This window comes from Penaeus monodon, chromosome 7 (assembly GCF_015228065.2).
Source record: "Penaeus monodon isolate SGIC_2016 chromosome 7, NSTDA_Pmon_1, whole genome shotgun sequence".
Taxonomy (NCBI): Eukaryota; Metazoa; Arthropoda; class Malacostraca; order Decapoda; family Penaeidae; genus Penaeus; species Penaeus monodon.
The window spans coordinates 45595084-45610161 of NC_051392.1; the positions used below are offsets into that span (position 1 = coordinate 45595084).

The window sequence follows — 15078 nt, forward strand, 5'->3', positions numbered from 1 at the left end:
AACGACGTCACGACTCCCACACAGCACCTTGGCACTGTTCGCGGCCAAGAGGTGGCGCCGCTGGTTTCTGGTGGAGTGGGTGGAGGGTCGGCTGCTGGGCTTGGCACCTTCGGCTCTCCGTCGCCGCCGATCCCTCCCGGGATGAGGCACACCTCGGCGGGGTCCGCCCTCGCGCCCCTCTCACCTCCCCTCGCTGGGAGGTCACGCCGAAGGAGCCTCGAAAGGCACCTTTTCCAGAGTCCCTCCTGCATCCTGGGGTCTCCGACGGGCGTGACGGAGTGGGTGCTCCGAGGCAGGAGGCGAGCGGGGGGCGAGGACGGACTCCCGCTCACACTCGCGTTAGACCTAAGACGTCGCCCACGCCTCACTCAGCGCATTTTTGTTTTGTTTTTGTCTTCTATTTCTTCTCGATGCTTCGTCGTGAACCAAGGAGGCGGAGACTAACGAAACGTTCAATCAGCACTGTGAGAGACATCACCTCCCGACGAGAATCTTCTCTTCACTGGACGCCAACTCATAAACAAAGCAGGGCATTTTTGCGCCATTTCAACACATAATGGACATTTTTATATATATGTTGCAAGGGGAACTGAGGAGTATCTTCTTTTTCTAAAACCCCTTCGACACCATTATTTTTTACAAAGCCCTTCTACAAAAATAGGTCAAGAGCTACGTCATTTGTACCTTTGAAAGAGTTTAAAGTAGTAACACCAGTAGCATTAATACTTACAACAAAATGCCGTAGGGCAACTAATGGAACAAAGAAAAAGGGGAAAAGAGAAATAAAGAGGATCCTTCGGCAGCCATGCTATCAGGAGCACCGACCTGAATTTGAGAGACGGGAGGGGGGGGGGTAATACCCAATTGAGACATAAATCAACAATTTTAATTTGGGCCCCCCGCTCTCGTGCATGGCTACCGCATCCTGGGCATCATATGACATTGAAAAGCTGGATGAACTGGGGTGGAGGGGGAAGGGGGGGGAGGAGAACTGAATTGCTGGAAAAAAAAAGCTTCGAACAAAGAACAAGTACAGGCAAAGGGAAGGAGAGGGAGGGAGACGGGGGACAGGGGGTCAGTCAGTCAATAAAACAGTTCATTACACGAATAGGTTTTCCACTTCACGGAAAACAAACTAATTACACGAAGTATCTGAATTGTTATTGCGTAGGGCACGGACGAAAACGGCTAATAATCACGGGCTTGAGACGATTGCAAAGCAGTGTTGTGGACATGACAGACAGTAGCCTATAGGACACCGATCCAGCAGTGTTTCCAAAAAAAGGTTTTGTCATTATTACTGTTACTAGTTCAGGGGGCGGGGGTTCTCTTCACCACACACTATTATGGGAATGATCAGACAAAAGGGGTGATGGACGTTAGGTGGGTCTGGGGCGAGAAGGAGTGCTGCTCCCTGGACGGTAAACATAGCAACGAATTATCAAAATGCTTTCACCAAACTTTCGCAAAATGGGTGTGAATCTTTTAATTTCACCGCGCATTCTTGATTCTAATTTTCTTTTATCAATCTATACAGTTTAGACGTGGGTGCGTTTTCTATCCATATGTCACCGGGACTGCTACACAAGAACCCATGATTCAGTATCGTCGCCGATCATTTTCGTGTTATTTACAAGAGCACGTACAGAAACCCACGGTATTGCTCCGTCTTTCAAAGTAGGGTGAAAAAGCCAAAAAAGGGAACGTTCTAACCCTTTCGAAATCCCTCGAAATTGGAAGCTAATTGGGGAAAGAAACTAGCAACTCATCCCCTAAAAGGAGCAAGAATGAGAGGGAAAAAAATGCAGACGATGAGGTCCATTTAGTCATCACCGTTCCAGCGGCAACCCCCCCACCCCCCACCTTCCTACTCCCCACGGCAGCAGCTCTCCCCCTCCCAGACCCTCGTGCCCGCGGGGGGTGGGGGCGGACGTTGGGCGGGGCACTCTCCCTGCAGGGCGGCATCTCGCGCGCGGGAATACACGCGCCTGTGTTCGCGCTCGCACCCACGCCACCTCAAGGGCTACTAGCTTGGCTAATCAGGCGCTACTCACCGATCGCACGCACGAAACGAGAGAAAAGAGAAATTTAAAAAACCTTTGGCAGAGTGACTCAAGGGATTGCAAATGAGCGACAGTCAGACACATCAGTTCCTCCGTGGGAACCGAACGCCAAAAAATACGAAACGGTAAACAGGACTAGTTGGAAGGGAATTCTGAAGCCTTTGCATATTCAAACAAGCGCTTCTTTAAAAAGTATTTTCTTATTTTTCGTTTGACTTTCCAGTATGAATGACTGTTCCAAAGCTTAGCTAAAAGTGTTTCTCTTGTAAGACGAAACGCGTCCGAAAGGAAAGCGTGAGAGAAGAGAGGAAGGCGGCTGGCTCTCTTTGTTTTCCTCTTCCCCTCCTTTCTCCCTCCCTTCTCCCTCCCCGGTGCCACCATCGCACCGGAAGCGAGTGCCCCTTCTCCCCTCTCCTCTCCTCCCTCCCTCCCTCCCTACCTCCTCCTTCCGGCCTCCCCTCCTTCTCACGCCCAACGGTATCGAGGACACAAAGTCGCATCGCTACTTCTAGTCTCAAAGAAACGGTTTCAAAAAATACTGCACGTATTGCAAAAAAATACCAAAATAACGAAAAAAAAGTTTGACAATCATGTGCTGTTGATTTATGAAACTTTTTTTTTCGATTTAAATAATTTCTCGAATCATCGCGTATGAGAAGGAAGTTGATCTGCATGTTAATCCGAAAAAAGTTGAATTTTTTCCATTTTATTTCGCTTAAACTTATGCCGGTGTTAGTATGGCGGGAAGGTTGCCACATGCCGGAAGAGAATATTTGGAACATTAATAAACCTACAAAAGCGAGTACGGAGTTCCAAATCGTGATACTGTACCAAAATTACCCAGTATCATAAATGACTAGTAGGCTAAGTGTGTTATCACGTTACACTAAAGTAATATATCCATATCAATTAATATACAAGTTAAGCCTTTGGTAATCGCGAACGTCCACACGGTGTCGCAGCGTGAGAAGTACAGTGTGTTGCGTGTACATAACAGGGTAACGTATATGTACAGCCTAAACAGATTACAAACATTTCTGCTCAAACCCCGAAGATTAAAAACTCGAAGAATCCAGTACAAGACCTGTGGACTCGGGAACGCGGCGGCGCCTCGGGTGCTCGCAGAGACACCTCGTCGGCGTCGCCTTCCGTCGCCCGAGACCCGAAGGCGAAGCTCGATCTCATCACGGCCTTCGCCTTCTCTTCTTTTTATTGTTTTTTTTTTATTATTTTAATAAATCTTGAGGCCAGACGACCCCTCTGGGGCGTATCCACAAAGGTCAGGCCACGGACGTCATGTGTTCCCCTTCACACACACACACAAGCACACACACACTCCTGAAGACAATAGATCCTGGGCACAAGACCGGCCTCCAGTCCTCCAACCGCTCTCTTCTGTCTTCCTCGAGGGTCGGTCGAGACAAAAAGCCGTCATCACATTCTGAGTTCCCCAGGACGTCTTATGAACAAAAATTGCACGTGTCGGTAAAAACTTCACCTGCAACAAATCGACTAATAATTAAAGTGATGATGTGGTTCACTTGAGGTGTCGCAGAGTCTTGTCACAGTTGTTCCTTCAGCGATTTAAAGACGGGCAGGTGAGAGCTGGCGCAGACAACGACCGCCTCAATGACACACTGAAAGTCCGCATATTGGCTAACAGTCACTATGAAGATCTCCCTGGACTAGCTGACTCTGCCCCACAGACCCGGGCCGCGTCCCAATCCGGCGGCCCGACACAGCTGGTGGTGGAGCCACGAGGCCCACACGGAGGACCTCGGCCGCGGCCCCCACCGCTAACCGGACAGAGTCTCGAGCAAGGACCACATCCAGCACCATTTGGACACGCTAGTACATAGCGCCACCAACGCCGAGCACGGCAACTTGCGATCGGCGTCGACAATAAGTCACCGGCAGACGAGCACCGTCGGCGACCTTCTTTCAACTAAAACCAGAAGAGATGCTGCGACACAGCCTTATGTGTCGCGCTCCTTTTTGGTCTTGGCCTCGTCCTGCGAGTGCTGGGGCAAGATGTTGGCCGTCCCCAAGATGGTCGCTATCTCGCCCTGCATGAAGGCCCAGGGCACCGAGGACCCGGCCAGGGGACACCGGTCGCCGCTCGGGCAATACACCTGCAAACACAAGGCAAAGCATCAGTACACCGTCGCGAACGTCGCTCAGAACTCTAGGCTTTCAGCTCTAGACAGGGAGAGCCAATGCGTTTCCTTAAAAGTACAGCATTTTAGTAACTACCAAGTCTATTATCAGTGATCTCACAAAGCATGTTTCTTAGTTCTTGCATGGATATGGATGGCTGTCACGGATTAATTTCTAGACTATTTCAATTTCGTTATTACAGAAAAAATTAAGGAGAAAGTACAGCAAAGATACACACACACACACACACACACACACACACACACACACACACACACACACACACACACACACACACACACACACACACACATATATATATATATATATATATATATATATATATATATATACATATATATACACACATACACATACATACTTACACACACACACACACACACACACACACACACACACACACACACATACACGCACGCACGCACACGCACGCACACACGCACGCACGCACACGCACGCACACACGCACACACACACACACACAAAACACACACACACACACACACACACACACACACACACACACACACACTCACACTCACACTCACACTCACACTCACACGCACACACACACACACACATGTATAATGAAATAATTTTAATGGATAAAGAAATATCAGACAGACTGACCTCCGTGCCGGCCCCCTGCCGCTTGATGGAGTCCCTGGAGCAGGGGAAGCAGAACTTGTGGTGCAGGACGGAGGGACACTGCACGAAGTGGGTGTCCTCCAGGCGCTCGGTACAGATGGTGCACTTGAGGTTGCTGCTCGGCTGCGAGCCCTCGTTACCGGCGCCGCTCCCCTGCGCCCCAGGGCTGCTGTCCCCGCTGGAGTCACCGTGTCGCCCGCCCGAGGATCTCCGCCTCGGTTCTCCTGGCAAGTGGAGAGACACCTTCTCAAGTAAACACACGTGGAACGCGTGGAGTGATCCTTAAGGCTAGTGGATATACACACAGAATAATAATCAGGAAAAAGAGCAATATAGACTATTCATCAATCAAATGCCTACGACAAATTATATCCCAAACGTACTCTACAGATGCTGCCAGGAGAGAAATAACCAAAGAGAGAGGAGTAAGCAGAAGGAACACACGTGCGAACAGAACCAATGCATCGGAGCAGGTGCGGCAAAGTACCTGAGGTTGGCGACAGCTGGGAGTTCCTGGAAGCAGAGCGCTGCTGGGGGGAGGCCGAGGCGTGGCTGCGTGGCGACCCCGGTGGAAGGTTGTCCGTCACACTCTGGAGGGCCGCCATGGGGGACTGTCCGTTGGTGGAGGAATTGGGGCCCTCGGGGGAGGTTGTGCGGGTCCCACTCGGGGCCTGCGCCTGCGCCTGCGGCTGGCTCTGACTGCTGGCAGCCTGCGCCGCGACCACAGCAGCAGCGCTCACTGGTAGACCAGGATAGCCTGTGTGATACAACCTGCTGTTAATACTCGCTACGAGGCGCACCCGCTGCTCCATGCACGGTTCCTGACATGCCGCCTCGCCCTCGACAACCAGCGCGCGAACATCCTCCCGCTCGTGACACGCGGCGCGAAAGTGTTTCATGCTTGTGTTTGCGAAAAGCACGTCGCCCTCTGTACGTAAAATTCTGAATTCCGATTCGTAGAAATTATGCTGTCGTCAAGTTACCCACGGGATTTCAACAGTTCACGGTTTCGAAGGATAAAAACAAAAAAAATAATAATGATGATGACGAAGAGGATAATATAAATAACTTCAATAATAATAATAATAATAATAATAATAATAATAATAGTATGATGATAATGATAATGATGATAACTGCAATAAGAGCAACACTATTAATAATAACAACAGCTACAAAGCAACAAAATAATGGTGATAATGACAACAACAAAAATAACAGTATTAAAAATAATATTAAACTAAAATACTTAACAACGATATACAAAATAAATATATATAACAATAGTAATAACAGTGTTCGTCATAGTAATAGTTAAAGAACTAGTTGTAGTGGTAGTAGTAGTGGTAGTAGTAGTAGTAGTAGTAGTAGTAGTAGTAGTAGTAGTAGTAGTAGTAACAGTAGTGGTGGTAGAAGTATTAGTATTAGTAGTAGCAACAGTATTATTATTATTAGTAGTAGTAGTAGTAGTAGTAGAGTAGTAGTAGTAGAGTAGTAGTAGTCGTAGTAGTAGAATAGTAGTATTAGTATTAGTATTAGTAGTGGTGGTGGTAGAAGTAGAAGTAGTAGTAGTAGAAGTAGTAATAGTAGTAGTTGCAGGGCACAGTATAATAATCAACAGTATTACAAACAACAAATAACAATACTGTGATACAGATCCTAACGTAATGAAGATCGACTGATATCAGTAATGATGGTGATGATGATGATGATAATAATAATATAACATTAATAAAGATAAAAATTATAATAATAAGAAATAATAACAGAAATAATAATAATAATAATAATAATAATAATAATAATAATAATAATCTAAAGAATTTATAACAAAAACAACATAACAATGATTATCATAATTATTATTCTTATTATTATTATTATTATTATTATTATTATTATTATTATTATCATTATAATCACTACTTTGATGATGATGATGATGATGATGATGATGATGATGATGATGATGATGATAAAATACTTAGTGAAAGTGATGCTGATAACGATAAAGACAACGATAACTATAATTGTAATGATAATAGTAATAATAGTTTAACAATAATAATAATCATCGTTATCATTATAATTATTTTTATCATTATTGTTATAATTATCATTAACAAAATATTAATAGAATGCAGAATATAAAATAATCATTAATAAGTAAATGAATGAATAAAAAGCATAATTGACAACAGCGTAAAATTGTAAAAAATAATGACAAAAGTATAGGCTTAATAAAATTGATACTGACAATCAAAACGAAGTAATAACGATAATCAATGATAATATTAAGATACCAAAGACAATGGAAATTATAGAGTGAAAATATTAACAGAAGCTAGACTATGGAACATGATAACACAAAGACCTAAAATACTGATAACAAAAACATAAAAAAATAAAGAAGCGGTATTTTAAAGAAAGGAATACAGAATCGCGCTTATCAGATATGGTGAAAATGCATCAACTATAATAGTAGTAGCAGTAATGACGACGATGACGATGACGACTACGATAATGGTGATGGTGATGGTGATGGTGATGGTGATGATGATGATGATGATGATGATGATGATGTCGGTGATGGTGATGGTGATGATGCCGGTGATGGTGATAGTGATGATGATCATTAATAATCATAATCATAATAACACTGATAATAATGGTGATATGAACAATAATAATAACAAAAACAATAATCATAACGATGATAATAATAATAATTATTACACTAAAACAATATGAACAACAACCATTACTGCAACAGCTAATGCTATAAATGCAACAGCAATAACCATAACTGAGAAAAATCTCCACTGATAATGCTACTACTTCTACGACTAATAACCACATCACAACAACTACTACAACATTTAACAATCGTAAGCAACCAGGAGAGGCGGCGGCAGAGCAAAACAGAGCATACAAGAAGAGGGTAACTATTTTTGGTCTATTTAGGTCAGCGCGTGCAAAGCTGGAAACAGCACCAAGATCGCATCTGAATGGCCCACACGCATGCGCACCTGCTTAGAATTCAGCCCTCGCTTCCTGCCCGCAAATTACGTGTACATAAAGACGGCCAGCAGATGCCCGATAAATAAGCTCTTTTTCCCGACAGATGCTACGGGGGAAAGATGACCACGTGTCCTCAAAGCGTGCAGGTGTAACCTAATACGGATAATTTCGCCGGTGCAGCTGTAACTAGGGGCGTCACATGATCCAGCGAAGCGGTCGCGTCTTCCTTCCCGCGAGCTGGGCTGAGCGGCACCTGCCTCGATTTCCTACTGATAACAGCGACATCCGTGACAACACGCGCGGCTCAACCGATGGTTCTGCTTTCTTCATTTGGCTGATGCGAGTCTGCAGGTGAACTGAAGGAGAGCACGTGTATGGTACGGGATGAATGCTTGTCCCTTTTCACCTCGGCTTAGATGACTTGCATGGGCCTATTTTGCTTCACATGCGTTGTGCATGATCATGTCCTTAGCATTAATCTTTGTACAGGCTGTGTTTACAAACATCCTTCCTGAATGAAGAAAAGGTGGATGGGAAACTAACTGCTCTTTGTATACTTCCTTCTCAGAAGAGATAACAGAATCCACCTTTCTTATGTTCTTCTCAACATTGACCTCGCACAGCACGTGTTCGTGACCTCACAGGTGGCTCGTGACTTCTGCGACAGGGCGTGACTTATCCAGCCCTCCCTTGGTCACGCACGCCCACGATCCGTCACGTAGCGTTCCCCGACCCACCGGGTCCAGCCCGCCGCCATCGCACGCCCACCGTTGCAACTTAAATCACGACGCGCTCCATCAGCCAAGCTCGAAGCCCAATTCTGCTTATCATAACAAGACGCCGAGATGACGCAGGGATTTACATTCCTCGTCTCAGAGGTCAGGAGGGACTGCGGGTCGGGTCTGCTGTGGAGGCCTTTTGGCAAGGCACATACGTAGTCGCGAGCCTCCGTCGCCGACCTGCAACAAAATGCTATAAAATCCCTGCAGTGCACTGACGTGATGCTACGATAGGGTAGACTCACGCTGTAGTTTCGTCCCCTGTGTTCCCAATATAACCTGGGATGCCCCAGGAAACAAGGAGATCCCCAGGGAAGACCAGAAGCCCCAGCGACACGACCCCAGCATGTCAACACGCTCGCTCAACCATGGAACGCAAAACGGTCACGACAACGGAGACTCGCGCGTAGTGCGAGATACAATTCCCGTAGACTTTTCCCGGCGGAGCAGAAACTCCCACTCGTGAAAGGACTTGATGGTCTTGGAAATCATTGTGAAGTCGCCTCGTCCTCCTTCCTCTCACCTCTTCCCCTTGCCCCCTCCCCCTCAGGCACTAGTCCCCTACTCCCTCCCCTATACTATGAAAGAAGGTCTCTATGAGAAGGGGCCGGGGAGCGTTACCAAGAGCCGTTTGTGTGTGAGTACGTGCGTCTCTCTCTCTCTCTCTCTCTCTCTCTCTCTCTCTCTCTCTCTCTCTCTATATATATATATATATATATATATATATATATATATATATATATATATATATATATATATCAGTTCATGTGCGTGCGGGCGCTTGTCCGCGTGTGCGAAGAATAGATGGCTGGAGCAGAGGACAGAGAACACAGAAGAGAGCAAGGACGCACACACTAAACTATACAGCGGAAAAGACGAAGAGAAATAAAAGGAAAGATAGGAAGAAAGGAAAGGAGAGGAAGAGCTGGAAAAGGATGTGGGCGGCGGGGGGAGGGACGGAGAGGGGAAAGGAGAAGGGAAGAGGGAGGCGAGGGGAGAGGGGAGGGGGGTGTAGGCTGTGAGGGCTGGCCCGCTCAAGGCCGTGGTGGCGGTGGTGCGTCCCTCATCCACCGCGCGCTGGGCCACGTCAGCGTGACGTCATCTTGGCACTCTGCCAGCCCCGCCACCACTCACGCCCGCCAACACACACACATACACACGCGCACACACAGACACACACACACACACACTCGCACACACACGCACGCACGCACGCTCTCATACACCGTCCGCTGCTGCCACACAGTCGCTCACCCAGGAAGCCGATGCTGCCCACACAGACACACGCACTAACAAACACTCGCACTCTTGGCTCGATGGTGACGTTCCCTATGTTCTTGACCTGATAGACCTTTTGCAGGGGCGATCCTGAATCATGCACGGAGGAGAAAGGCAAGGAAGAGATGGAGAACACAGGAGACCGGGATACATGAAGGGAGGAGAGGAGAGATCGGTGTGAGCGCTGGCAGATGGCTCCTTCGCTCCCCCTTATCCTCCCCTCCCTTCCCCTCCGTCTCTCACCCCTCCCTCCCTCCCTCCCTCCCTCCCTCTTCCTCCCGCAGTGACGCTCTTGCGCAACCCCTTTTCCCCCTTACGCTCGATTTAAAAATAGAAATCTCAATTCACTCCCCAACAAAACACGTAGCCACGAGAAGGAGATGGAAGACGGGCAGGGACGTGGACCCGCTGGGGGAGGGGGGGGGAGGCATGTGCGAGGAAAGGGGGGGACAAGAAAGAAACGTGGGGGGGAGAAATTTGGGGGAAGAGGACACGCGAGGGCACCGAAACTTGACGTTATGGGGCATGGGAAAGAGGGAGAGCAGAGAGAAAGGACAGGATAGAACAAAAATATGGTAAAATATATGGTAAAAGATAGATAGATAGATAGATAGATAGATAGATAGATAGATAGATAGATAGATAGAGAGATAGAGAGAGAATATGAGAGGTGACAGTGGTGGTTGGGTACGAGTGGGTGGGGAAGAAGGAGAGGGGGAGGGGATAAACGAGAGGAGGGGGAGCAGTGGGGGAGAGCAGGGATACCCAACGGATCATGAACGCGCACTATACCCTCTCAGCCAACCCCCCCCCCCTTCCCCGCGCACAAACCAGCCCTTCTCCCTGATGAAAAAATATTTTATCTTATCACCAAACCGGCTGCACACTGAGGAAAATCGCGTTATCAAAAGAAAGAAAAGAAATAGAAGAAGAATATAAAAGCAAGATAAATCTACCCTAAATGCACGTATCATTAAGCAGTGGCGTCACCGCGCCTTGCAACTTGCTCTTCGCCTTCCAAAATTAGCTGCAACTACGTATGCATTTGGGGGTCTATCGTGCAACACCGCAACAAAGGCCGAACTTGAACGAGTTACCACATGTGCTTCAATCACGTGCGTCGCGCATGATTGCGTGTGTATGTGTGCGTACGTGTGTGAGTGAGTGAGTGAGTGAGTGAGTGTGTGTGTGTGTGTGTGTGTGTGTGTGTGTGTGTGTGTGTGTGTGTGTGTGTGTGTGTGTGTGTGTGTGTGTGTGTGTGTGTGTGTGTGTGTGTGTGTGAGAGAGCGTGAGTGTGAGTGAGTGTGAGTTGAGTGTGCGTGTACGTGTGCGTGTACGTGTGTGCGCGTGTGTGAGTGCGTGTGATAAAATAGAGCGAGATTTGTACAAGTGATGGCCAGTGCGTCTCGCGCTTGCTCTTCCAATACAGTAACAAACACAAACAAAAATCCACAGACAAATAAACAACAGGAACAAACACACCTAAACCAACACCCACCTAAACCAACCACCTAAAAATCCCCTACTTGCCTGACGCCCCAAGCCCGACCCTCCCACCTCCCCTAAAAAAGCGAGAGAAAAAAGCAAAGCAAAAACACGCGAGGCAGGGAAAACTACGCGGGCCAGCTAGACAAGGGATCGCCTGTGTGTGTTACGTATCAAGAGATATTAGAAAACATCAACAAGTGTGGCTGTGACGTCACCACGGCTATCTGAGGACCTAGCCGTGCAGGAAGACCTCGACACTTCTACAAATCTTTCAGCTCCAGTGGCGGCGGTTCCCTCCCGGCCGCGGCGTCGGCGGGCAGGAAAAACGTGGTTCTTGGAATGCGATGTCTTCACGCCCCACTTTTTCCTTACTTTCACTCATCCCTTTCTTTATTTACATTAGTATTACTTTGTCTGACTTTCGCTCTCTCTCTCTCTCTCTCACTCTCTCTGTCCCTGTTTCTTTCTCTTTCTCTCATTTATATACCTCCTATTCCCATTCCACCTTTTCGTCCATCTCGTCCTCTATTCTTCACAAGCTACACTGCAAACCTTCACCATTAACATTCATATCGCGCCGCCGTACCTTGCCACCTCCACTAATGCCCCTTTTCCCGTGGGAAGGACAGCGACCACGATTCGTATACGCGCTCTTGTTTACTTCCCGCTAGCCTCCGTTGCAGCCTCTGTTGTCAACCTCCCGCCCCTCCCCCTCTATTGCACTTTGTGTATCCTCAACAGAAACAAGATTAACCACCACCCTATCCAAACAACACAGTAAAAAATTACAAAATGTGACAATAAAAATGTGATATCAAAAACAGCCACCCACACAATTATAGCCCTTAGAACCTCGCCAGTCATCGGTACTTGGTAGTGACAAAGGGCCGGTGAACAGAGGGCCTCCACTGACAGACTTCCCGAAGCCCAACGTAAACACGGAGGCCTTGAACTTTGTGAAACCTCGCCTATCCAGCCGCCGCGGTCTTTATGTGTCACACGGAAGTACAACAATTATTCCACTTACGGACGCATTTCCCTCGCCGTCCAATTAGTTGGTTCAACTGTTTGGGAATATACCGATTCGTTAGCGCACATCTACGGTTGCATCTCGAAATCTGGTCTCTTGTGTATATTTGTAAATGTGTGCATAAAATGGACAGGTAGTGTTTATACACGTTTATTTAGGTGTTTATATACATTTATTACTGTTTATATACATTTATTTATGTGTTTATATACATTTATTTAAGTGTTTATTTATATTCATTTATATGTTTATATATATTAATTTGTCGTGTGTGAGTGTGAGTGAGTGAGTGAGTGAGTGAGTGAGTGAGTGAGTGAGTGAGTGAGTGAGTGAGTGAGTGAGTGAGTGAGTGAGTGAGTGAGTGAGTGAGTGAGTGAGTGAGTGAGTGAGTGAGTGAGTGAGTGAGTGAGTGAGTGAGTGAGTGAGTGAGTGTGTGTGTGTGTGTGTGTGTGTGTGTGTAAATGTGAGTTTTTCGCTCGAAATCGCGCTCACGAACAGGAGGATGTCAGCATTAGGTCGCGTAACCTTTTCCGTCGTGGTGTCAAATACCAGCATGACAGCGAGGGGAGACTGAATGCCAGAGAGGTTCATGACATTAGCCAAAAAGATCATTGGTGTACACAGAGCACAGGAGCCGAATAACACTACAGAACAACACTTAGGGCTACGGGCACGCAGCGAACTTGACCAACCTGCAGGGGGCTTGGACGAGGAGCCGTCGAAGGACCAGACTCGGACGGGGTGGTGTTTCGCGGCGTCCTTGTAGTTGGCTGCGACGGGGGGCGCTGGCAGGGACTCGCCCCGCGTGAGGGGCGGCCTGTGACTCTCCTCCAGCATGGGGCGCTTGGGCACGCTGCCCTCGCTCGGACTCTGGGCGTCGTCGCGCTCGAACGACCTCTTCTGCGGCGCCGACCCCGAGGATGACCCCGGGGGCGCCGGCGGGCGGGAGTGTGGAGGCGGGAGCGGGTGGGCGGGAAGGTGGGCGGGCGGCCGTACAAGGGCAGGGGCGTGCGGGTCATCCCGGTGGGGCAGCCCTGCAGGGAAGGCCAGCATGTGAGGGCCCCGTTGCCGCACGTCTCCGGCCACGAAGGCGACGCCGGGGGTGCCGGGGGGCGGCAGTGCGGCCGTGTGTGTTGGGTGGCCGCCGTGGGAGTGGGCGTGCGAGTGAGATCCGGGTTCCATCTTGATGCCCGCCTCCAGTTTGATGGGTCCGTGGTGGGCGCCGTTCTGGGCCTCGATGGGCACGCGGGGGTGAGGCTTGGAGGGCGGGCCCTGGCGGTTTTCGTTGATGCCATGGGCGCGCTTCATCTGGCGGGCGGCCTCGATGACCAGGTCAATCCGGTCCGCGCCCTCGTAGTTCACACAGCCGCGGCACACGGGCTCCGAGAAGTCGTGCAGCATGGCCCACGGCATGCGGGGCAGGTCGCATAGATAGCAGTGCTGCCGCTGGCTTCTGAAGGAGGACATGTTACCTCGGCTCTCCGACAACATTCACTGCACTTTGATCACCTCCACTCGAACACCACTGAGCACGCTGACGCTCTCGTCGCTGCTGCTTCACTAATCACCAAAAATCACCACCGATGAGCCACTCACGTATCACGAGCGAACAATGTATTGTGCGGGTGGCGAGAGGCCCGTGCGAGGGCGGACGCACTGGCAGTCGTGTGGGTACTCCTTGTCCTGAGTCTCCTGGCACATTCCCGGGTGGCAGCCGCGTGAGGCTAGGGTGCGGGCAGCGACATGCTCGTGCGTTCGGACTGGCGGGTTCTCTCAGACTGAGCGCCGCGTCTGGCTCACTCAGCGGCGGACGTACACACGCACGTACAGTGACGTAACTGTGACGTAGTCAGTACGCAGACTCCGGCCCAGTGCAGGGACGAATGGGCGGGCCAGCCAGCAGCCAGCCAGCCAGCCAGGCGGGAGGCACGTCCACCGCCACCCCGCCATATCTCCTCTTACACAATACTCTCACAAATACTAGTGGAACTCACACTGCTTCCAACACGGACGTTTTCGTGGCGTCAAAACAGCGCCGATTCCGGGGACAGGACACACCACAGCTACTCCTCTCGGCGGCGATCAATAAACTCGGAGGTGATTCACAAAGTGCAGCTTCAGGAGAACCTTGGCAGCACATCGCCAAGATAAACAGAGAGAGAGGTGCCTGCCTGCCTCCCCCACACCACTTCCCCTTTACTGTTACCAGGTGCTGCTCGGCCTCCCGCTCTCTCTTCCTCTTCCTATTCCTCTCTCTCTCTCTCTCTCTCTCTCTTTCTCTCTCTCTCTCTCTCTCTCTCTCTCTCTCTCTCTCTCTCTCTCTCTCTCTCTCTCTCTCTCTCTCCATCAATATTTCTTTCTCTCTCTATCTTTCTCATCCATCTATTCCTGTTCTCTCACACGAAGTTCAAAACTTGCTATTTTAGCCACTCATTCCATTACTATCAATATACAAATCCCTCCACATCTTTATTAGTTTTCTGCTGATTCTATTTTAATTTCCCTCGCCCCTCCTTTAATACATCAATACACTGCTTATTTTACCTTGTTCTATTACTTCACTTAATCCATCGTGTGCTTTTCCTTGCAAAAT

General features: G+C 48.7%; 1 protein-coding gene across 2 annotated transcripts in view; it reads right to left on the reverse strand.

Moving 5' to 3' along the window:
- LOC119575387 (interferon regulatory factor 2-binding protein 2-B-like) overlaps nucleotides 1-14360 on the reverse strand; it is a 14844-nt gene extending 484 nt beyond the window's left edge. Inside the window, exons 1-4 of one of the 2 annotated variants that reach the window (XM_037922965.1) lie at nucleotides 13178-14337; nucleotides 5377-5646; nucleotides 4872-5113; nucleotides 1-4195 (exon numbers count right to left, since the gene is read on the reverse strand). The exon at nucleotides 1-4195 is cut by the window's left edge and continues 484 nt beyond it. In XM_037922965.1, the coding sequence (XP_037778893.1) occupies nucleotides 4040-4195; nucleotides 4872-5113; nucleotides 5377-5646; nucleotides 13178-13976 (1467 nt within the window). In that variant the 5' untranslated portion in view covers nucleotides 13977-14337 and the 3' untranslated portion in view covers nucleotides 1-4039. Of the gene's footprint in view, nucleotides 4196-4871; nucleotides 5114-5376; nucleotides 5647-13177 lie in introns of both variants that reach the window. The other variant, XM_037922966.1, reaches the window with a different exon arrangement.
- Between the last annotated feature and the right edge of the window lie 718 nt (nucleotides 14361-15078).